At 40.0% G+C, this 26,048-nt stretch overlaps 1 protein-coding gene across 5 annotated transcripts in view; it reads right to left on the bottom strand.

The window, feature by feature from the left end:
* Dmd (dystrophin) overlaps positions 1-26,048 on the bottom strand; it is a 1,523,318-nt gene that overhangs the window by 131,062 nt on the left and 1,366,208 nt on the right. For all 5 annotated transcript variants that reach the window (XM_055607916.1, XM_055607917.1, XM_055607918.1 and 2 more), the window contains one exon: positions 175-249. In XM_055607916.1, coding sequence (XP_055463891.1) covers positions 175-249 — 75 coding nt within the window. The remainder of the gene's footprint in view (positions 1-174; positions 250-26,048) is intronic.

Below are 26,048 nucleotides of genomic sequence, written 5' to 3'. Positions count from 1 at the left end.
TTCTAATCCAGCAAAATAGTCTAGGTAGATACTAAGCCAAACACTTCAAAGAATGAATTTTATCTGGTAAAATGACATTGTGACTCAGGGTGTAAAGGTAGAGAAAAATCTCCAGGCCTCACTCTTTGAGCAAAGAAAAATTATCGAGGCCTTCAAATACTGACTACTACTTACAGCAAAGGGCCTTCTGCAGTCTTCGGAGCTTCATGGCCGTCCTGTAAGCGGAGAACCTGACATTATTCAGGTCAGCTGAAGAAAAAAGGAGAAAGACAAAGATCATTTGTTACTTCCTCAGAAAGCACAAAGGAAACCCCTGATGGCTTGCCAACAGCTACAAAAATCAAAATAATAGACTAGAAAAAAACCTTGTGCCATGCCCCAAACTTTACAAGGTGAAATTCTGTTCAGTTAGGGTTAAATAAGAAATCTGTTCTGTTCACTTAAGGTTAAGTAAAATTTGTCCAATGTTATGAGAAAAGTGATTTTTCCTTTCCCAGCAGGTATAAGTAACAGTTATTAACCTTTAGCTTGCTGTCTAGGTTTTCATTCGTTTTTCCATTCACTTTTTTTTTTAAATATAACAAAAGCAAATATAATAAGATAAAACAAAAATTATCATGTCAAAGTTAGGGAAGAAAGACCAACAGTGGAAAAACAGGTCAAGAGAAAGCACAGAATCAGAGACCAACTCATTCAGGAATCTCATAAAAGCACTAAACTGAAAGCTGGAATATATACACAGATGACCTGGTGCAGACCTATACAGGGCCTGGACTAGCTGCTTCAGTCTCTGAGAGTTTGTATGAGTTTTTGCTCAGTTTAGAAGGCCTTAGTTTTTGGTTTCCTCCATCCCTTCTGGGTCTTATATGCTTTCTGCCTTCTCTTTCCTGGAGCTCTTTGAACTCTGAGTTGAGGGATTTGATGGAGAATTTTCACTTAGAGCTGTGTGTTCTAAGCTCTCTCTCTCTCTCTCTCTCTCTGTTCTTCTTCTTCTCTCCCTCTCTCTCCATAATGTCTGGTTGTGGGTCTCTGTATGCGTTCCAATCTGCTGCAAAAGGAAGCTTCTCTGATGACTAGCTTTACAGTCTAAGGTGTAATTCTGATGTTCAACATTGAGTAACAACTCAACAATTTAGCCTACTATTTTCTACAGCCACCTGTCTGTAAGTCCTAAAAATCAAGTCATCTAACTGGAGGCTATATATGGACTACGCCCTTATTCAAGTCTGCACAAACCTTAACATAGCCATGTTTCTTTACTAGGGATTTTACGTATGTATGTTTCAGAAACTCAGTTCCAAAAGCTCCTTAAAGAAAAGAACCCTGCCACCTGTACTATTTCTTAGCAGCTTAATACACAACTGCTCCCTGAAAAAGCAGATGCAATATAGCCAAAGAACTGACTGACAGACTGAGTAAATGAACAAAAGGAAGACAGCATAACTAACTGCCACAGACAAATGCTATCCATAACACTACTTCTAGTATACGGGAACAGGAATATTTAAATCTATATCTAAGTCATCTGGATCAACATTATTAACTCTGTGGTCTTTGCAGAAACTAAATATAACAGGCTACATATATTTTTTTAATATTTTTACTATTAATCACAGCTTATTTACTTTGTATCCCAGCCATAGCCCCCTCCATCATTCCCTCCCAATCCCACCTTCCCTCCCTCATCTCCTCTCTGTCCCTTTCCAAGTCCACTGCTAGGGGAGGTCCTCCTCCCCTTCCATCTGACCCTAGCTTATCAGGTATTTTCAAGACTTACTGCAATGTCCTCCTCTGCGGCCTAGCAAGGCTGTTCCTCCCTCGGGGTGCAAGGGGTAAAGGAGCCAATCATTGAGTTCATGTCAGATATAGTTCCTGTTCCTCTTACTTAGGGAAACCCACTTGGATACTGAGCTACCATGGGCTACATCTGAGCGTAGGTTCTAGGTTATATCCATACATGGTCTTTGGTTGGAGAAACAGTCTCATAAAGGACCCCCATGCCCTGATATATGTTTTCCTTGTGGAGCTCCTGTCCTCTCCTGGTCATACAAACTCCCCTTTTTATCATGATTCCCTGCACTCTACCGAAGGTTTGGTTATGAGTCTCAGCACCTGCTTTGATAAGCTGCTAGATAGAGTCATCTCTCCATCCCCATATTAGGAGTTTCTTACAAAATTAAATATACATATGTCTTATGACCCACGTTTATAAATATTAACAAAAAAATACACTTTCACAAAAGACTAGAATGTGTATGTCCACAGCTTTAGTCATAAGATCCCTTAATTGGAAAACAAAATAACAGAATAACAAACAACCTGTAGTAGTCACACGATAGATAGTCACACACAAAAAAAAGGAAAATAATTATTGAAAATTCATGAAAAAGTAAATCTAAAAACCATACTATGTTTACATAAAATTTACATAAATATTTTCCATAAAATTATACAAGTTAAACCTACCTATCAACAAATAGTAACCTAACATAGTGTAGAGGTAGAAAATTTTATTCATAGGAGCCTACAGATATGATCAAGGTGATTACAGCATGTATTTCTATTGGTGTAGTGGTTACATGACTGTATGTTTGCCAAAACTGTACTTACAATGAGAGTGTTTTATGGTATTTAAATTATGCTTTAACATTGTCAATTTTAAGAGTTAAAAAAACCTTCATGTAGTCAGTGCAACATGATGAATTAGAGTGTTAGTTTACACGACACTGGAGAGGTGGTCAGTTGTCTTAATCAGAAATGCATACTCAGGGGTGGCTGGCTAGTAATTAATCAATAAAGCCTCACTTGAGAAGCTGACACTGTAAAGTGTTGCAGCTGTATTTAGCTCCCATTACACCAGAGATTTCATTAATTATATAATTAATGTTAGATAAGCTAGTGTTGTTCTTATTAATGATAAGCAAAATATGAACACTGTTGAAGAAGATTTAGAAATATTACCTGCCTATATATTAACAGGGTCAAAGACCATTTTAGGCATTTTTAGAAATGGTGCCCTACACAGGACTGAACATTCTCTAACTGTGGTTCAGTGGATTCTTGGTTGCCTGAGAGTCCTTACTATGAGATCAATGACTTTTCAAATTTGAATATATCTGGGGGCTAATTTTAAAACATACATTTCGAAAGGCGGGGCAAGATGGCAGCACCGGGAGGACTCTCATTCTGAGGAGCAGCACAGCAGGATTGGCACAGTGACCAGCAATCAGAACTCGCGGCCATAAAACACAAGTGGTTGTGTTTCTCAGGTGAGAGGATACCCCACGGTGGGGGATTCGATCAGCTTTAACTCACCCGGCAAAACCGCGGAAGAGATCCCTGTTCCGCCAGGCGCTTGGTCGCCAGCCCAGAGCTACCCGTCAGCGCGATCTGGTCACGGTCCCAGACTGAACTGTGGGCCCACAACACCATAGACTGGATTTCCCAGTCGAGAGATAACCCCACGGAGCAGGAAACAATTGGGACCGACCCCAGGTTACCCAGACATCCCCTGGAAAAGACTCGGGTTCCGCGGGTGCCCCAGGAGCCAGCCCGGACCCAGAGCCGGGAGGGACAAAGGCACCTGCCTGCACAGAGCCCTGCCTGCGCGCGTGATTCGCTGCCTCAGATAGAACTGTGGGAACCAGGGCAACAGGGCACCAGACTGCGTGTCTCTGGCAGGAGGAAACCCCCAGCGGAGGGGGTCAGCAGCTCTAACGCTTAGGACACCCAGCACCAAAACACTTCCTGGACTCACGCAGACTCTAGTGCAGGCAGAAGCGCTGTGCTCTGCCGCCATTGTTGCGTTCCCCTGGGGCACTGGGACACACAGCTGCATCCTCGGACCTGCAGGAGCCGAAGAGCCATTACAGCAGCCCTCAGATACTGTGCCAGGGATCGGCCAGTTGTCCCTGGCTGGACTGCCAAAACTGTAGGAATCCCTGATCCTTCAGGGGGGCTGCACCCACAGCGTCTGGACCAGAGTGGTGCCTACAGCCGCCATCCCAGACAGAGACACACAGCTTCTGGTCCAGAGTGAGGCACCCAGCCTCCAGACCAGAACAGTGACCCCAGGCGCCAACTCAACCTAGGTGCACATTCTCCAGGTCCAGAGCAGAGCAATCAGCCTTTGGCCCAGAGACTTGCTGAGTGCACCTCCCACTTTCTCAGACAGAACTGTGCGCCCCAGGATAACAGACTGAGTTTCCCTGTTGGGAGAAAACCCCATAGCTAGGGAATCAGCAGTTTCTTCAAGAGGACTGTACATGGAAATTTAGTGAGCAGCAGCACACTAAATTTATAACAAGAAACCCAGCAGTGGGGCAGCTGTCTTGAGAAATTTTATGGGTAAGAGGAGATCCTCCCCTGCCTAACATAGACCACAGCTACTACTCAGGGCTATAAACCTGAGGTGAGCAGTGGCATCTCCGGAGAAACACTGGCCATACAGTGACATAACCAAAAAGCAGAGAAGGACTCCTTCAGGAAAAATCATCTTCCGGCCAAGGGGATACTCCCTACCTCAGGACTCCAGGAAGCACAGAAACTAACAGCCAAAACCTAAATCAGCCCAATGGGTAGAGGTCAGCGTAAAGGCTCAACCAACAGAAGACAGAGCAATATGGCATCTCCAGAACCCAGCCATCCAGGGGCGAACAGCCCTGAACAATGCAGCATAATAGAAAATCAAGAAGATGACCTTACATCTATGTTGATGAAGAGAATAATAGAGGAAACAGATAAAATACGTAAAGAATTAGAGGAAGATAAAACCAAACAGATCATGGCTATCCGTAAAGAAATGGAGGAAGATAAAGACAAGCAAATTAGGGCCATCCGTGAAGAAATACGGGAAGATGCAGCCAAATAGCTTGTGGCCTTCAGAGAATAATTAAATCACTGAAAGAAATCAAAGAGACAGAGTTGAAGGAACTAAAAGAAAAAGAGGAAAATACAAGCAGACAGGTGAAGGAAGAAAACGAAAATAGGAAACAACCTCGGAACCCGCTACAGAGGGCCTCTGAAAGCCAGAAGAAAACAGGAAACAACCTTGAAACCTGCCACAGAGGGCCTCTGAAAGCTTCTGCAGTATAGACTGTCAAAGCAGATGCTGAGCCTGATGGCCAACTGATGGGCAGAGTGAATGGAATTTTATGTAAGAAGTGGGAAATAGTAAGAGCTGGAGGGAACGGGAACTCCACAAGCAGAGCAACAGAACAAGATAATTTGAACACAGGGAACTTCCCAGAGACTCATACTCCAACCAAGGACTATTTGTGGAGATGACCTGGAACCCCTGCACAGGTGTAGCCCATGGCAGTTCAGTGTCCAAGTGGGTTCCATAGTAATGGGAAGAGGGACTGCCTCTGACATAATCTGATTGGCCTGCTCGTTGATCACTTCCCCCTGAGGGGGGAGCAGCCTTACCAGGCCACAGTAGAGGACAATGCAGCCACTTTTGATGAGAACTGATAGACTAAGATCAGAAAGAAGGAGAGGAGGACCTCCCCTATCAGTGGACTTGGGGAGTGGCATGCATGCAGAAAGGGGAGGGAGGGTGGGATCGGCAGGGGAGGAGGGAGGGGCTCATGGGGGGATACAAAATGAATAAAGTGTAATTAATAAAAAAAATAAAAGATTAAAAAAAAATAAAACATACATTTCCCAGTCCCCCTCCCACTCTAGGCTTCCTAAATCCATAAGCCTTGGACAGATCTTAAATATCTATATTTCTAACAAGCTTCTAGGTCCCACTGATGCTGTTGGTCCATGAACCACACTCTAAGAAATAATGTGTTGAAGGGATGTGGTCAACCCAGACTAATCAAAAGCACTCAAAACAGCACAGCTCTAATTTGGCCATGCCTTCAGTACAATTTAGAAGGTTATTTGGTACCCACTGTGTTGGGTACCCATCGTGTTCCTATGTGGCAGTGCTTCATTGGGCACCTGCTTTCCTCTGATAGCCAAGACAGGACTAAAAAGGAAGGTGTCAGGTACATTCTTATGTTCCTTTATTCTCTCTACCTGCAACATCATGATTTTACTGTGTAGTCTCTTTTACCCCCGCAATCACTGTTTAACTTTGAAGGTGCTCTGAACCAGTTTATAGTATGAGTCATCTTGTGGCATTAAATGGATCCCTATCCTACCTGCAACATACTAAGATTTTTCCTATATTTACTAGTATGGATATCACACACCTATGATTGAAGCCCTTAAGCTCTCTATAAAAATTAGCCGTGGAAAGACATAGAAACATACTTTGGGCCAAATATAGGCCCCATTTCCCTTAAGAACAGCCAATAGCAGTTTATAAAGCATAAGCCTCCAATCCTAATTTTTTAATTCATTTATTTTAAAAAAGTGTTACATGCAAGCTATGTACCAACAAATTATCTCAATAGAAGTCATTAGCACCCATCCCCCATTTTTCCTAATGTTCCTTTTCAACTGACTCTCAACTCAGTTTCCTTCTTTCTGCTTTCCGTTGTACAACCAAAGACTGCTTCTTATGGTCCTAATTTCACTCCCATTTCCAACTTTCCTTGTTCTATTCAGAATTACAAACAAAGGGGCCAAATGAGGTCAGACACTCCATACAACTCTCACACAATTCCTATCAAGAATTGTCATCTTCCTGCTAAATCCTCATTCAGAAGGGCAAATGCAACAGACACTGGAAGCAGGAGAAGACAGGGAACAGGACAGGAGCTTACCACAGGTGGCCTCTGAAAGACTCTACTGATGGAGGTATCAAAGCAGAGGCTGAAACTCATAGCCAAACTTTGGGGAGAGTACAGGGAATCTTATGAAACAGGGGATGATAGAGAGACCTGGAGGGGCTAGACCTCCACAAGGAGACCAACAGAGCCAAAAACACTGATCCTGGGGTTCCTGCAGAGACTGATACCCCAACCAAGGAGCATGCATGGAGAGGACCTAAATCCCTGGTTCAGGTGTAACTCATAGGCTTGGTCTCCAAGTGGGTTCCCTAGCAAGGGGAGCAGAGGCTTTCTCTGGCAACAACCCAGTGAAAGGCTCTCTGATCACCTCTCCCTGGGAGGCAGGGGGGAGGGGTGCAGCCTTTCCAGGCCACAGAGGAAGACAATGCAACCAGTCCAGATGATACCTGATAGGCTACAGTCAGATGGAAGGGGAGTAGGATCTCCCTTATCAGTGGACTAGGGGAGGGGCATAGGGGAAGAAGAGAGAGGGAGGGTGAGTTTGGGAGGAGATGAGGGAGGGGACCACCACAGGGATAAAAATTGAATAAATTGTAATAAATGATTTAAAAAAGAGAAGTATAAAAAAAAGTATTGGCATCTTCCATAAGCTAGAGCTCCAGTTGGGAGAAGCAAGGATTACATGATTTGTCTAGGGTGTGGATCACTGTGGGAAAGTATCAAGAGACAAGCATCTGGAATATTCCTGCTCTAGCAGTGCTTTCAGCTTCCTTAAAGCAGTTCTTCCAAGTCGTTCTAAATATGACACATCCTGCCTGCAGCTAATCCTTTCTGAAACCCTTTCATTGTAGCTCCAACTCACTGAAAAAAACCTTCTGCCATCACTTCTCGAAGGATCGAAGGATCGTAGCTTGACCCATTCTCATCCAGTGATGCAGGAATGCCAAAAAAAAAAAAAATCAAGGAAAATGCCTACTTTCCAATATAGCAAGCCATATAAACTTCCACCCACTAATCATCAGTGGATTCAATAATCATCAGTGAATTCAGTAATAATCAGTGGATTCCAACAGGATTCTGGTGCCTAAAAGTCCAACTAGAGAATTAACTGTGTTCTTTGAAGGTATATATGTTGGTTAAGACTCTGCAGCACCACTCCCTGACTTACAGCTGGAAGAGATAAGTGTCTGCCTTGTGAAATCATGTAGGATGCACAAGAAACTTCAAGATGTGGTACAGCTGCGAACTATGTGAAACTGTCCTGGGCTGAAGCTCAGAGATGACTTCCTTGCTAAAATATGCAAAATATTTCAGAATGCTAATAAAACCCCTCAGTTCCCTGGCCCATAAGAGGCTGTCCTTCACTTTCTCTGGGAGCTGCCTTTCCACAACTGTGATCCAAACTGTAATAAGGTCACTAGCTCTCACAGCCAGAACTCAAGAGGACTGAGACTCTCCAAGAAGCTATCCATGTTTCCATGGCAGCAGAAGGATCAAAATGCTCAAGTTCCAAACATTCCCCTTCTAGACTTGGATTATTTTTATCTTTGGGTTGGTTTAGCTTAGTTATGAGAGAACCTAGAAGCAAAAGTCTTCAGTTTTTCAAGTTGAAATGAAGGCCCACTCATGTTTTTGTTTTGTTTTGTTGTTCTTTTATTTTGTTTGGGTTTATTTTTGGATTTTTGTTTGTTTGTTTGTTTGTTTGTTTTGTTGTTGTTGTTATTTTATCACAGAGCCCTGACTGTTCTGAAACTCACTAGGTAGACCAGAGAGACCTCAAACTCAAACTCACAGAGATCCTCTTGCTTCTTCCTCCCAAGTGCTGGAATTAAACTGTGCTACCATGCTCACTTTTTAAGGGAGGAAACAAGTAATAGCTTTCTCCCACCCCTATTGTTTAGTCATAAACATCTCTTGACTCTAGTAAACATTTCTGTTTTATAAGTTTTCCTTTCTCTCTGTGGGAGGTAGTAGTGGAAAGTGTTAGAGAAGAAAACAAACAGCTGATCAAACTCTACTCAAAATCTATATTTGTCAGACAGGTGCTTGCAGTAATAGCAGAAAACTGCATAGGGTACAAGAGTCAAGGTGAAATCCAGAAGAAAGCACAAAAAAGGAAGTATTAAAACCCTTACTTTCCATAATGCTGCTCACATCTGCCATTTAATAATACTGCCAAAATCTTACTGAGACTAAACTGAAGTATTAAATTTCCCACAACATGTGTCCATCTTTCCAGTTACTTGTAGAACCTACCTGCAAAAGTTTGAGTAGACTTATCTATTAGTAGAAAGTGTAGTAATCTTATAAGCATAGTGAGTGGGAAGAGCAGTCCTGCTAAGGACTACTTCAACAGATAAATCAGTATTATGCTTTTTGTGTGTTTTTGTGTGTGTACATGTGTGTGTGTGTTTTATTTTCCATAATAAAATTAACCAAAATATACCAGGTGATCCTGAATAAAAATAACACTGAAATGAAGTGTAAGCAGTCAGTACTTGACAGTCAATGTGGAATCAACTAGTACTATGCTTCCATTTAAATCATATTCAAATCTTTCAAAACAAGACAAAACAAGGTATCTTTCAACCTTATTGTAGGGTCTTCTTTTAAGCAAGTGGCCAAGTTATATATATTATATAATAATATATTCTTTTTATTTTATTTTTAATAATTACATTTTGTTCACTTTGGATCCCAGATATAGGCCCCTCCCTTAACACCCTTCTAACACTAGCCTATTTGCCTCTTTTTCTCCCATGCTCCTCCCACAGTCCACTTATATGGGCTATATTCTTCCCCTTCCCTGATCCCAGTTTATCAGGTCTCATCAGGACTGGTTGCATTGTTTTCTTCTGTGGCCTGGTAAAGCTCCTCCCTTCTTAGGGGAAGGTGATCAAAAAACCAGCTACTGAGTTCAAGTCAGAGACAGTCCCTGTTGCCATTACTAGGGAACCCACTTAAAAACTGAGCAACCATGCGCAACATCTGTGCAGGGACCCTAAGTTATCTCCATGCATGGTCTGTATTTGGAGTATCAGTCTCAGAAAAGAATCCTTGCCAGATTTTTTTTCTGTTGCTCTTCTTGTGGAGCTCTTGACACTTCCAGGTCTTTCTATCTCCCCCTTCTTTCATAATATTCCCTGCACTTCACGCAAAGTTTGGTTATGAACCTCAGCATCTGCTTTGATACCTTGCTGAGTAGTCTTTCAGAGACCCTCTGTGGTAGGCTCCTGTCCTGTTTCCGGTTTTCTCCCTCTTCCGATTTAGGTCACCTTTGCTTTTCTGAGAGAGGATTGATCATCTTATCCATGGGTCCTCCTTGCTTAGCTTCTTTGAGTATACAGATTTTAGTGTGTTTATATATTAGTTTTGATTTTTGACAAAAAAGCCAAAACCATACAATGAAAAAAAGACAGCATCTTCAAAAAATTGTATTGGTCTAACTGGATGCATACATGTAGAAAAATACAGATTGATCCATATTTATTACCTTGTTCAAGTGGATTAAAGACCACAATATAAAAATAGACACACTGAATATGTTAGAAAAAAATTGGGAAAAAGCCTTGAACTCATTTGCACAAGAGACTACTTTCTGAAGAGAACATCAACATCATGGGCTCCAAGATCAGCAATCAATAAATGGGACCTCATGAAACTGATAAGCTTCTGTAAAGCAAAGGACACTGGGAGGGTAGGATTGGGAGATATGAGGGACATGGCTACAGTTGGGATACAAAGTGAATACATTGTAATTTATTAAATAAATAAATAAATAAATAAATAAATAAATAAATAAATAAGAAAAATGCAACAAAACAAAGGACACTGTCATCAGACAAAAGGACAACCTACAGACTGGGAAAGAATCTTCACCACCCGAATATCTGATAGAGGGCTAATATCTTATATATATATATATATATATATATATATATATATATATATATATATATATATATATATAACTCAAGCAGTTAAAAACTAACAAATCAAGTAATCCAAATAAAAAGGGGTGTACAACATAAACTGAAGTAGAAAAACCACATCATCATTTCCTTAGATGCCGAAAAAGCATTTGACAAAATCCAACACCCATTCATGTTTAAAGTCTTGGAGAGATCAGGGATACAAGGTCTATACCTAAACATAGTAAACGCAATATACAGCAAGCTTATAACCAACATTAAACTAAACATAGAATAACTTAAATCAATCCCACTGATATCAGGGACAAGGCAAGGTTGCCCACTCTCTCCATATCTCTTCAACATGGTACTTGAAGTCCTACCTAAAGCAATAAGACAACTAAAGGAGATCAAGGGGATATAAATCGGAAAGGAAGAGGTCAAAGTTTCACTATTTGCAGATGATATGATAGTATACATGAGTGACCACAAAAATTAAACTAGAGAACTCCTTCAGCTGATAAACAACTTCAGCAAAGTGGCTGGATACTAAAATCAACTCAAAAAAAAAAAAATCAGAAGCCCTCCTGTATACCAAAGACAAACGGGCAGAGAAAGAAATCACAGAAACAACACCCTTCACAATAGCCACTAATAACATAAAGAACCTTGGGGAGACTAACCAAACAAGGGAAAGACCTGTTTGAAAAAAACATCAAGTCTCTGAAGAAAGAAATTGAAGAAGATATCAGAAGATGGAAAGATCTCCCATGCTCATGGATTGGTAAGATTAACATAGTGAAAATGGACATACTGCCAAAAGCAATCTACAGATTCGATGCAATTCCCATGAAAATACCAACACAATTCTTTACAGACCCAGAGAGAAAGATTCTCAGCTTCATATGGAGAAGCAAAAAACCCAAAATTTCCAAAACGATCCTGTACAATGACAGATCATTTGGAGGTATCTCCATCCCCGATCTCAAACTGTACTACAGAGCAATAGTAATAAAAACCACAAGTATTGGCATGGAAACAGAGAGGAGGATCAATGAAACTGAATAGAAGACCCAGAAATAAACCCACAAACCTATGAATACTTGATTTTTGACAAAGAAGCCAAAACCATTCAATGGAAAAAAGAAAAAGACAGCATCTTCAACAAAAGTTGCTGGTCCCAGTGGATGTCTACATGCAGATAAATGAAAATAGAGCCATATTATCACCCTGCACAAAACTAAAGTCTAAGTGGATCAAAAACCTAAACATAAAACCAGATACTCTAAATTGGTTAGAAGAAAAAGTGGGGAACAGCCTAGAACTCATTGGCACAGGAGACAACTTCCTTAACTGAGCACCCACAGCAGAGGCTGTGGTAGGAACCTATGAAACTGAAAAGCTTCTGTAAAGCAAAAGACACTGTTGTCAGAGGAAAACGACAGCCTACAGACTGGGAAAGGATCTTCACCAACCCTATATTTGACACAGGGCTGATATCCAGAATATATACAGAAGTAGAGAAGTTAAAAAACAACAAATCAAGCTATCCAATTTAAAAAACGGGGTACAGACTTAAACAGAAAATTCTCTTTAGAGGAATATAGAATGGCAAAGAAACACTTAAAGAGATACTCAACTTCCTTAGCCATCAGAGAGATGCAAATCAAAACTCTGAGATTTCACCTTACACCCATCAAAATGGCTAAATTCAAAAATTCAAATGACAAGACATGCTGGAGAGGTTGTGGAGAAAGGGGAACCCTTCTCCATTGCTGGTGCGAATGTAAATTTGTACAACCACTTTGGAAATCAATCTGACGCTTACTCAGACAATTAGGGATACAGCTTCCTCAAGACCCAGCTATACCACTCCTAGGCATATTTCCAAAAGATGCTCAAGTACACAACAAGGACATTTGTTCAACCATATTTGTAGCAGCTTTATTTGTAATAGCCAGAACCTGGAAACAACCCAGATGTCCATCAACAGAGGAATGGATAGAGAAATTGTAGTATTTTTATACAATGTAATACTACTCAGCAATCAAAAACAATGAAATCATGAAGTTTGCAGGCAAATGGTGGGATCTAGAAAAGATCATTTTGAGTGAGGTATCCCAGAAGGAGAAAGACACACATGGTATATACTCATTTATATAGACCTATAAGATATGATAAATATAATGAAATCTGTACACCTAAAGAAGATAAAAAAGAAAGAGGACCCAGGGTAAGACAATCAATCTTCACTCAGAAAGACAATTGGGATGGGCATTGGATATAGGAGATAACAGGTAACAGGATAGGAGCCTACCATAGAGGGCCTCTGAAAGACTCTACCTAGCAGTGTATCAAAGCAGATACTGAGACTCATAACCAAACCTTCGGCAGAATGCAGGGAATAATATGAAAGAAGGGGGAGTTAATATGACCTGGAGAGGACAGGAGCTCCACAAGGACCAAATATATCTGGCACAAGGGTCTTATATGGAATATTTCTCCAACCAAGGACCATGTATGGATATAACCTAGAACCTCTGCTCGGATATAGCCCATGGTATATCAGTATCCCAGTGTGTACTCCAGTAAGGGGAACAGGGACTATTTCCGACATGAACTCAATGGCTGGCTCTTTGACCTCCCCATGCCCATGGAAGGAGCAGCCCTGCTCGGCCACAGAAGAGAACTTTGCAGCCAGTCCTGAAGATATCTGATAAAACTGGGTAAGATGAAAGGGGCGGAGGTCCTCCTCTATCAGTGGACTTTGAAAGGGGAAGGGAGGAGATGAGGGACTGAAGGTGGGATTGGGAGGGAATGAGGGAGCAGGATACAACTGGGATACAAAGTTAATAAAATGTAGCTAATAATTATATATATATATATATATAATTGGAAGAAAAAAATTAAAAAAAAAGGGAGAGTACAGAGCTAAACAGAATTCTCAATATAGGAATATCAAATGGCAGAGAAACACTTAAAGAAATGTTCAACATCCTTGGTTATCAGGGAAATGCAAATCAAAACGACCCCAAGATTTCATCTTACATTCATCAGATTGGCTAAGTTCAAAAACTAAAGTGACAACACATGCTAGAGATGATGTGGAGAAAGGGGAATCCTCCTCTATTGCTGGTGGGAATGTAAACTTGTATACCACTTTGAAAATAAAGCTGGTGCTTTCTCAGACAATTTGGAATAGTGCTTACTCAAGATCCAGCTATACCACTCCTAGGCATATATCCAAAACATGCTCAAGTACACAAGGACATTTGCTCAACCATGTTCGTAGCAGCTTTATTTGTAACAGCCAGTATCTGGAAACAACCCAAATGTCCCTCAATGGAGGAATGGATACAGAAATTGTGATACATTTACACAATGGAATACTATTCAGCAATTTGTAATATATCCTTGATTCCCTCTTTCTGTAGAATGTTCTAAAGGATTCTGTACTTTTTTTTTGCCACATCAAATTCACTAGAATGAACAAGAACCACAGGCCTTAATAAAGCTGAACATAAACTAAATAATTTCACTAAAATTTGGCTTAAGAGCAGATCAATCAAAGATGCAAGCTTCAGAAGTGAAGAATTATTGAATACTTTGGATGTACTGAAAAACAGATTAGGAAATCTACATCACACCTCTTTTGTACAGTCTTGTATCCAGCCCTTCTACTGACCTACTAGCCTTGAGCTTGATTTGTGGGACAGACAGGCCTTGAATATGTACTCTTCCTGCCTCAGCCTCCTGAACAGGTTAAGATTACATGCCTGTGCCACCACCTGGAACACACTTTCAAAGACTCAACAAAGAAGAGGCACATTAATATATCAAGCCTTTTCTATAATACCTAGGTATGTGCTGAGAGATGGATACAGTGAGGATTTGGTCTCTGCTAGACAAGCTGCTGTCCAGGGGAAAATGCTACAACCACGCAAATACTTGTGTAACTAAATGGACTCAGTGGGTTATAAAAAGACAAATGCATTTGGAAAGGAAAAGTTGTAGCATGGAAAAGTTGCAGGAGAGGGAGTAGGGAATGGATTTGATCAACACATTAACTATATGCATTTGCAAACAATATATAAAATCTGAAGTCTTTTAAAACCTCATCACCATAAAGCTTTATTAAATGGGAATAAGCCAACACATGGATAAATAGGAATAACATATGCATATTTGCATGAACTGAAGAAAGCCCAGGGAGTGAATTTATTACTGTCAAGTTGTTTCCAGATGCAAAATGCCATTGCTCATTTGCAGCAAGTAGCTTTCTAAAGTTCTTCTAGTAAAGTATCTAATATAGCCCAAAATCTGGAAGAAAAAAAATAATTGCAAATTGCAGCTTCGAAAGAATGGCTAGAACAAAGTTCTCGTTGTAAGCTGTTCAAGGCCTCTCTGGCTCCCTTTGTGCTTGCCTTTCCTCAGCACACTCTGACTGCTTCTTAGCAACACCAAAGCAATGAAAGAGAGAGATACACTCCAGATGAATTTCACTCATTGTTAGTTGCTCTGGTGAAATATTTAAGGAAACTTCTCTAACACGTGGCCATCATAAAGTTTTGGGGTAACAGTACATCTTAAGGACGATTTTTAGGGCTTAAACAGATAATGGAAAGCTAGTGTCTGAGAGAGAGCAATGCCCATGCTCCTTTTACTCAAAAGGCAGGAAGTATATGGGCAATAATTCCCAGGAGAAAAACAACATATACAACATACCCTACAAAAATAATTCAAGGTAGACAAATGTCTTCTTTATTTTTTTTAAATTTTTCGAGTTATAGCTACATCATGTCCCCCTTTTCCTTTCCTACTTCCAACCTCTCTTATGTACAACCCCTTGCTTTTGCTCAGTTCCATGGTGTTTTAAATTGTTGTTTTACACACACACAAACACACACACACACAATCGTTTTTAAAAGCTACCTAGCAGCAGGACTAAAAAGGTACTTCTTTATAACATGTTCATTATGTTCCTACACTAAATAAAAATTAAAGATGTCTAAAGTTGGGACTGGAGAGATGGCTCAGTGTTTAAGAGCACTGGCTGCTCTTGTGGAGAACCCAAGTTCAGTTCCCAGCACCACAACTGTCTGTAACTTCAGTTCCAGGGGACCAGATGCCCTCTCCTAGCCTCTGCAAGCACAAGGCACATACATATATGAAAGCAAAATACGTATACAGGTAAATTTTTTTTTTAATGTTAAAATAAACTACCAAGCAGTTCTGCTTAAAACATCTTTCCAAATCATTACTTATTTTATAATATTTATTTATCAAGGTATTAATAAGAGTCTGACTATGTAGCCCAGGCTGTCCCATAACTTAAGGTTCTCTGTTCCAAACTTCCAATCTTTGTGAGTCCACCCTCTAAGTTCTAGGAATATAAGATTATACCACCTTGCTTGACTATATTGTGTATTTTAATGTAAAATTAAAAACAATTTCATAAATAGTGCCAGTATTATTTTAAATGCTTACACAACATAGGTAAAAACAATACTAGCAATTCTAAAAGTGCCCCTTAAGTAAAACTGCATTGCCACTTTCAATTTTATTTAGATATTTAAGACAAACTTTCACCATGTAGTCCAGGCATGCCTCACAGTCTTCACCTTCTTTCCTCAGACTCCTGAATGCTGAAATTAAAGGAGTGTGCTGCTCTTCCTAGCCAGTTTAGATGTTATATAACTTCTTACATGATTTATCCATATTTTTGCCTGTTCTTTCAACATGTAGTGAGCACTATAGCCTAGCTGTTTCTTCTTGCTTTGGACCCTCCCTTCTTAAAGCAGTGTGGCCATGATAAACTACAGAAGACCTTAGCCTACAATCTGGGCAAGGAACTAAATGAAACTATGTATCAGATCCCTTGATCTTTATTAATGGTAATGAAGTTACTATTCCCACTATGAAAATCGTTTTAGTAACAAGATCCCCAGACGACCACCCCCCCAAACACAGTGATTCAAGCTGTTTCTCACCAAACAAGATAAAGCTCTGATGAGAAAAACAAAATGTTACTGAAGGTAGAACTTTTCAGTGGTGAGTTTCTTGTTCTTATAAATAACCACAATGAACTCATTTATTATTCACTAAGCTAGACTTAGTCTTTTTTTTGGTTTGGTTTTTGTTTTGTTTTTTTGTTTTTGTTTTTGTTTTTTTGGTTTTTTGTTTGTTTGTTTGTTTGTTTGTTTTTGGTCTGTCAGTTCACTCCTTACTTCTGAGTAAATAAATGTTTCTTTTAACATTTCCAAAATAAAGTCACAAAATAAGCATTCTCTGTATGCCAGGAACTATGCTAAACAAAGGGAATGCACTAATAATCAAAACAGATACCCACCCCATAAGATTCTGAAGTCTACTGAAAGAGTAAGTAAATAGTCAGGTGCAATGTGTGAAAAGGAGTCACGGAAATTCACAGGAATATATGAGCCTGTATGTGTGGAGAAACATAAGCTTTTCTGAAGAAAGTAAAGTTCAAGCAAAAACCTCAAAAAGATGCTGAGAGGGAGCCAGGTGAGGAGTGGGTAGAGCAAGGCAGGGTAATAGTTCAGCATATGCAGAAATAGCTCTGATACAGAGAAATGTGTGGGCCACTAGAAATCTTTAAAAGCTATTATTTCTGAATCACAGAGAGTGGAGAGGGAGAGTAGCCTCCAGGCTCAGGTAAGCTCAAGTTTGGATTCAGCACATATTCCATAAGGGATTTGGGTTTCTGACTTCTAGAAAAAGACAACAATATGGAGGTGGATCATTAGTTTCTCCTAATTTATGAAACTAACAGGATTGACTGAATAGAGATGAAAAATGGCATTCATCCAAAACAGGGGAGGAGATGCAGCAAAATCAGACCTCCTATAGCTTGGAAACCTAAAACGTAATCTGAGGGTAGCCAATTAGGAGACCTGAGGAATGGGGCAGGGAAAACAAGGAGGTTGGAGGAGAGAAAGGGAGAACCTAGCAAGACACGTACCAATTTATGTACCCATGAACTCAGAAATTAAGCCATTTTAGGTTCCTCTGGAAACTGAAAATACATGGCTTGACTATAAATCTCAGAGCCTTAAACACTTAAACTCCAACCCCTGCAGCCAAGCATCCTGACCACCTGCTGCATAGGACTGAAGCAGATGAAGCATACTTCCTCAGAGAAATGACACTGAAGGGGAGGGGACAAAGAATTGGAGGCCCAGATCCCAAGGGTCCTGCAGAGACCATGCATGATGAGGACTTAGAACCCCTCTTCAAAAGAAGCTCATAGGCTGCTCAGTTTCCATGTGGGTACCCTAGAAAGAGGTACAGGGTTTGTCTCTGACATGAACTCAGTGGCTGGCTCTTTGATCACCTCCCCCTGGGGGTGTGGCCTTGCCAGGCCACAGAGGAAGATGATACAGCCAGCCTTGATGAGACCTGATAACCTGGGTAAGATAGAAGGTGAGGAGGTCCTCCTTTATCAGGGTACTAAGGAATGGGCATAGGTGGAGAAGAGGGAGGGTGGATGGGACTGGAAGGAGACATGGGAGGAGGCTGCAAAGGGGATACAAAGTTAATAAATTGTAATTAATTAATTAATTAAATTTAAAAAGAAAGCCCAGATGAACACCTGCTAATTCAGCACTATGAAAGAAAGCAAATCTTTAATTTCATTTCCTGTCATCCTTTCTGTCAGCTCATAAAAAAATAAAACAAAACAAACAAAACCTGTGTCATACACCACCCCTAACTCCAGAAGGAACTTGAACTTCAACAAAGTATCCAGCTATTAAATTGGACAATTCTGTCTCTCTTGTCAACATCCTTTTTAAATTTTGTTTTCTTTTTTTGGATGGTCTTTTTCATGGTACTGGGAGTTGACCCAGGGATTTTGTTGTGATGAAAGCAAGTGCTGTACATCACTTGTTGTCTTTTCATCCCAGGTATAAGGCAGCACCAAGTCAACGTTCTTTCCTTCTAGTTGACAAGCAACTTACAGCCACTTAGGCCACTGTCACCAGTAGCAAGCATGACACTGTGCTGCTTCTTTGGTTTAGAATTTTCAGTCACTCTTTCCTTGGTTTTCTCAATGCTTAATATGGGTAGCTTAGTCAGTCTCTTACAGGACTCTCAAAATTACAAGGGCTTATAAATTTTCCCTAATCTGCTTTACCTACATTTTGAACTTCTCTAATTAATTTTACCATTCTCTTTCTAGAAGTGAACACACTTCAGATTTTCCAAGACAAGGCCAGTGTAACTAAATTTTATTCTGTATACAAAAGATATTGAACAAACAGGACCAGATGTGATGGACTTTAATCCCAGCACTTGGGAAGCAGAAGTGGATCTCTTTGAGTCTAAGGACTGCCTGGTGCACAAGCCAGCTACTGCTATATAGCAAGACTCTGTCTAATAAATAAATGAATAAAAATTTAAAAAGGAGTCATCAGATTATGGCTTAGACTTAGTCTGTATACCTTTTAAAATCTTTCCATAACCAAATTTCACAAATGATTTTTTTAATGTTGTACCCTAACTTTATTTTAGACTGCATGAGCATATGGTTGATACTACCTATTTTGATTTTACCACCCTATTTCACAGTTGGAGGATTTGCAGAAAACTTGCTTGAAATGATGAAAATAAACAGCAGTAAATTTCCTCATCTGCTTTAGTGCTAACATTATCTTGCTGCCTTTCCAGATTTACAATATCAACTAAATTTTCCAAACTGCTAGCATTCCTCTCCTGCCCTCACCTTTTCAACTTACTATTTCTACATTGTTGTCTCCCAAGATCCCAAGAGATGATGATTTCCTGAAACACCAATTTCATTATTTCTCAGGTAATCTACCAGTGTAGACCAGAGACTAGACAGACAGTGGTTGTACCTAATGTACTGATTTCCTTTTTTTGGCTTTCACTTGTGGGCTAATGCTAGAAAACTTGAACAAGCCCCATTTGATCACTGACTAATTTACTTAAACACTTAAAGAATTTCCATTGTCTAGCTCTCTGAAAGAACCTCTAAATCTGACCACAGGAGCCTACATTCATATATGACAACAGTGGGCCTTTAGTTCCCAGAGTAGCTTTTCAGGCTGCCCCAGTTCCCATCCAGCCACCTTCAGGCATTTAGATTTCCAGCTTTGCTCTAGGAACATCTTCTTTTACACACTCATTTCAGCCAGATCAGTGCTTTGCTCTCTTCAAAGCTTCATATTTTCTCTTCAGTTAGTTTATGTTGTTTTCAGACCCAATCAAAGTCCTTACTCTAGAGTCCTTACAACAACTAGTTATTGTCTGGTTTTCATTCAAATTGCTCTATGAAAACAGTTTTTCATACCTGTTCAGCTATCAGGTTTTTAGACCACATCTTTTACATTCAAAAAGAATGTTTGTGAGACCAAAATTATTGCCTCTGTACAGTTTCCCTGTACAGATGGATATCCATACTCAGTCTTATAATGGTACTTCATTAAGTAGAAATTACACAATTTACAATAATCAATTAAGTGGTTTTTAAGCACAACATTTGAGTCTGCATAATAAGTTCCAAGGTTCTTCAGACTTAAATTCACAACTCAGGTTGTAATGTGGAAAACAGGAGAAAGGAACCAGCCAAAAAAGCAAAGGGACAAGAACCTGAATTCTTTTTTTATTACACCCTTTGCTTTTTTGAGACGGGTTTCCCTGTGTAGCGCTGGCTGTCCTGGAATTCACTCATTAGAACAGGTTGACCTCAAACTTAGAAATCCACTTGCCTATTCCTCTTGGACTCCAGGAGCTAAAGGCATGCTCCACCACCTCCCACCTGGCTAGAAAGTCAATTCTCATCCTTGCCAGAAACAGGAAATGTCAGACATTCCAGAACTGTTGATTGCTCTAGCTCCAGGTGTGTTTTCTTGTTATCTTTCCTCACAGCTACCTGGAAGCTAATCATGAGGGTCTGACTGAAAGTCCAATCTAGACCCTGGGGATGGAGAGAACATGACAGCTTGTGAGTAGGCCAACTGCCTGGACCAGTTCATGTTCTTCCCCACTCCCCATACCTCAAATAATTCCTGGACAATGACCCTTTGTGGCAACTCTTTTCTTGGATCCCGCTTGTTTTTTCTTTAAGTAAAAGTCTTTATTGATTCTTAAGTGGCTTGCACTGCAAGAATTTGAGTCTATGTCCATTTACTTTTGAATGACAGAATTGTTTTTTTTTTTTAAACATTGTTTCTTTATTTTTTATTTTTATTATTAGTTACAGTTTATTAACTCTGTATCCCAGCTGGCCCTGCTCCCTCATTCCCTCCCAATCCCACCCTCCCTCCCTCATCTCCTCCCTGCCCCTTTCCAAGTCCACTGATTGGGGAGGACCTCCTCCCCTTTCATCTGACCCTGTTTTATCAGGTATCTTCAGGACTGGCTGCAAAGTCCTCCTCTGTGGCCTAGCAGGACTGATCCTCCCTTGGGAGGTGTGGGGAGGTCAAAGAGCCTGCCATTGAGTTCCTGTCAAAAATAGTCTCTGCTTTTGTTATACAGAAGTTCATCTTCATTCCTTTAAGCTCTTATCTAAAAACCTCTAACAATTCATATATTTTTTTCCTTTTTTAATTAATTTATTTTTTAAATATTTATTTTTGTTAATTACAGTTTATTCACATTGTATCTCCTTTGTAGCTCTCTCCCTCCTCCTCTCCCAACCCCACCTTCCCTCCCCCTTCTCCACCCATGCCCGTACCCCAGTCCACTGATAAGGGAGGTCTTCCTCCCCTTCCTTCTGATCCTAGTCTATCAGGTCTCATCAGAAGTGACTGCATTGTCTTCCTCTGTGTCCTGGTAAGGCTGCTCCCCACTCAGGGGTCGTGATCAAAGAGCAGGCCAATTAGTTCATGAAAATATCAAAGTAAAAATGTAGCTAAACAACAGCAAGAGTGGGAAAGGAAAAAGTAGTTCATTCAAGACAGCTGAAAGAATCAGGGGAAGAGGGGGAAAGGGAAGGAGGATGAGGGGAAAGAGATAAAAATACAAAATTCAGTTCAATTCTGAGTATCAACAAAGACATGAAGGAATTTCCAGCCATGGTGGGAGGCAGTAGCTGAAAATTTGTTTTGTTTTGTTTTTCCATTTTTTATTTATTACAATTTATTCACCTTGTATCCCATCTGTAGCCCCCTCCCTCAATCCCTCTCAATCCAGCCCTCCTTCCCTCTTCTCCTCCCATGAACCTCCCCAAGTCCACTAATAAGGGAGGTCCTTCTCCCCTTTCATCTGACCATAGCTTATCAGGTCTCATCAGGTCTGGCTGCACTGTCTTCCTCAGCGGGAGGTGATCAAAGAACCAGCCACAGAGTCCATGTCAGAAACAGACCCTGTTACCCTTTCTAGGGAACCCACTTGGAGACTCTGCTGCCAGGGGCTATATTTCAGCAGGGGTTCTAGTTTATCTCCATGAATGGTCCTTGGTTGGAGTATCAATCTCAGAAAGGCCCCCTGGGCAAAGATTATTTTTTGGTTCTGTTGCTCTCCTTGTGAAGCTTCTGTTCCCTCCAGGTATTTCTATCTCCCCTTTCTTTCGTAAGATTCCCTGCACTCTCCCCAAAGCTTGGCTATTGAGTCTCAACCTCTGCTTCTAGTAACAGTAATAATGGTACTGACATAGAAGAAGACTAGTGGATAAAAAGAATCAAATAGAACACCCAGAAATAAACCCACACACCTACGGTACCTGATTTTTGACAAAGATGCCAAAACCATACAATGAAAAAAGATAGCACCTTCAATAAATGGTGCTGCTCTAATTGGATATGTGGAAAATGCAAATGGATCCATACTTACCACCCTGCACAAAACTAAAGCCCATGTGGATCAAAGACCTCAACAGACACACTAAATCGGTTAGAAGAAAAAAATGGGGAAGAGCCTTGAACTCTTTGGCACAAGAGACAACTTCCCAAACAGAACTTCAACAGCTCAAGCTCTAAGACCAACAATCAATAAATGGGACTTCATGAAACTGAAAAGCTTCTGTAAAGCAAAAGACTCTATCCTCAGAAAATTTTTCAGTAAGAAATATCAAAGATAAGACATTCTAACTAACACTACTTAGCAGGATTCTTATGGAGGACAAGGCAGTATGATCAGCATACCTAGGAGTGTAAAAGAGAGAGTAAACCCTTGAACAGATATGGAGAATGCTAAAATGACTAAGCAGAGTTCAGGATTTTCTTAGGATATACACAGATGGGCTAAAGAGAAGACACAGAAGCCTTATTGAAATTTGGTCAAGGCAAAGAATCCATACAAAGAGACAAAACAGCACCAAAAGGGAATTTTGAGTGTAAAGCAGGCAGTATTCCAAAGAACATTTTTAAAGTTAATAGAACTGAAAAATTTCCACATAAGCTGTGTTAATTATAAAACAGTGATTAATGTCTAAGCCCACAAGGCTAATTTAGGCAAGCTTAAACAGAGAATATGAAATAAAAATCTAAAAAATCTAATCTGAAATACTGATAAAATAATAGTGACTGATACAACCAAACAGAAATCATATTTTCTTTTCTTTCCTTTTTTTTGCCATAGGAGGGGGATCAAAACCAGTCTCTGCTTCCAGAGGGCAGGGACTAAAGGCATGTTTTCTTTTTTTTTTTGAGATTTGATTTGTTTTTATGTGTATGAATGTCTTGTCTGAATGTATGTCTGCGCATCATGTGAGTGCAGTACCTACAGAGGACAGATGTCTTGCAAAGCTTAGACACAGTCATTAGCTGTCAAATGGATGCTGAAATGGAGCCTATGTTCTCTGAAAGAGCAGCCAGTGCAACCCGAACACTATCCCTCCAACCTCAAATCATGTTTTCTTAAAGAAGATGAAGGCAGGTATACTGGCTCACACCTTTAATCCCAGCAATCTGGAGGCAGAGGCAATGGGATCTCTGTGACTTCCAGGACAGCTTGGTTTACATAGTTAGTTACAGGAATTAATACAGACACCCTGTCTCAAACACACACATACACACACACACACACCACAGAAAAAGAAAAGATAAATGAAGGAAACGGAGACTTCTAAAAAGATTATACTGCTTTAATTTAGTTCTGAAATCTAGGACAATAAATGCTGGTACTTGCTAAGGGTTTAATAGCATTAGATTGTGAAAGACCTTCCTTCTGAATTTTGTCAGGCTTAAGCCATTGGTGACATCAATTCTACATTTGACTTTTCTTCAAATAATATAATTTTCCACTGCTTTGGGTGAATCATCAGAATTCATCTCTTGCTTATTTCTTACAGCCTGTGTGAGGGCTTCTTTGTGGAAACATGCCTAACACAGGTATGAAGACTACCCTCAGGAATCAAAGAATTAAATTGAAGGGAGAAAAAATAGTCAGCTAAACAGAGTGCTTATTAGCAAGAAAAGTGACTCGTATTTAATTGATTGTGACACAGACTGTGGCTGACTGGATTAACTCAATATCCCTTTCCAAATTCTAGCCCTTCTCTACTGCAAAGGCTAGATAATCTCAATTTACTAATACAGCTAGGGGATGCCGTGCAAAGAGCACTGGCCAATGTTTAAGAAGCTATCTGAAGGGAAGGAGTTACCAGCCTAAATTAAAAGATAGTGGCAGAGATGTACCTCCTTTCTCTTCTTCACTCTCATCCTGAACCCGTAGGTCTAATGATTTATCTCTCTTGTAAAATGCTTGTCAAGCATGTACAAGGTCCTACCACCTAGTCCCACAATCAAAAATCAGAAACAATGAAGTCACTGCCTATAAAATGAAACAGAAGGATAGACAGAGTTTCTGGTCTCTGGTGACACCAAAGAACTCTTCCACTCTTCCGTGGCTGTCTACTGTTTGTCTCAATATTTCTGCTTAGGCTAAGGAGAGAGGATCACTCATCCTCTTCAGTGCTTCTTGAGGGAAATAAAAAAAAAAAGGCAGCAGCAAGCAGAGCTTGGGTTTGTGTCAAGCTTTCATACTAAATGGCACATCAGCGGAACAGTTAATTAATGCTGGAAATATTTTTATGAGAAATAGGCACAACACTTTTCTAGAAGTAAGTACGTTGAGGGGATTATAGATGAACCCCTGGGTCTTGCTTATCCTAGGCCATCACTGTATCACCACTCAGCTGCAGCCTGAGTTCTTAACCTTTAGTTTTGAGTGGAATATTCCCAAATCTGATTTTCTCCAGATTTAAAACAATTATTAAAAATTTAAAATATACAGGTTGTCTCTAGATATAAATGAAAATTTACAACTAACCACATTTCAAATCACTCTTTAGACATGTTCATACCCTAATCTCTTCAATGCGCAGATGTCCTTGAAATCAAAGAAAATTTTACCTTCAGATAGCATTATCCTAAGAAAAAAATTTCTGGTGACTTTTAACTGTTAATGTTTCTGTTTTGAATTTCAGACTTTATTTATTTATACCAGAGAATGAACCCAGAGGTTCATATATGTTAAACATTGGTTCTATTACTTAACCACAGCTCCAGCTCTAAAACTCTCCCTGAAGGTGGAAGGTAGGGTACATCTTTTTTGGAAAGAAGATGGCAAGTGTGTCTTTGAGATTAGGGCCAACCTGATATACATAGTGAATTCCAATAGAGACAAACCAAATGAATAAGTAAATAAGTAAACAGACAGACAGGCTGACAGACAACTCTAGTATTCTGATCTAATCTTTATCTAATTGTATAAGTTTCAGTATTTGATGGACAATTAGTATGTGCTGCTTGCTTTTCTCCCTCATCCTCAACATCAACACACCTTCCTCAATACCCTTCTTTTCCAATATTTTCATGAATAAAATTAATGCCAAATGAATACAAGTACAAGTTTGGCCTGAATTACCATGGGAAAAGCAAATTTAACCATTTTGGAAAAAAAAAAAGACAATAGAAAAAGAAAACCTTTTGCAACATTTCAGCCTTAAGCTAGTACTCATACTTTAATCTTGTTAGGAAAATAAACGTTTTTTGTTGTTATTATTTTAGTTGTTGTTGTTGAGAACTGGAAGAAGAAAATGTGTCCATGCATTAAGCATGCATAATTAGTGAAAGATAATACACAGTATAAGATAATTAAGATATACAAACATGGTAAAATAATTTCATTCCTATGCTTTGCATAATCTAGGTGAGGAAGGAAAAGGTGGATACTTCAAACTACCCGTACATCCAAAGGACTAGGCATAGTGTGCCATACACAAAGTATGCGACAGACAAAAATGCTTTTTTTTTTCTGAAATATATTTATTATTTTTTTCTTTTTAGTTACATTTTGTTAACTCTGTGTCCCAGCTGTATCCCGCTCCCTCGCTCCCTCATTCCCTCCCCAACCCCACACTCCCTCCCTGGTCTCCTCCCTGCCCCTTTCCAAGTCCACTGATAGGGGAGGACCTCCTCCCCTTTCATCTGACCCTGTTTTATCAGGTATCTTCAGGGCTGGCTGA

Source organism: Psammomys obesus, unplaced genomic scaffold (assembly GCF_907164565.1).
Source record: "Psammomys obesus unplaced genomic scaffold, mPsaObe1.curated_primary_1811, whole genome shotgun sequence".
NCBI lineage: Eukaryota > Metazoa > Chordata > Mammalia > Rodentia > Muridae > Psammomys > Psammomys obesus.
This window is presented reverse-complemented; position numbering and strand designations above follow the sequence as displayed.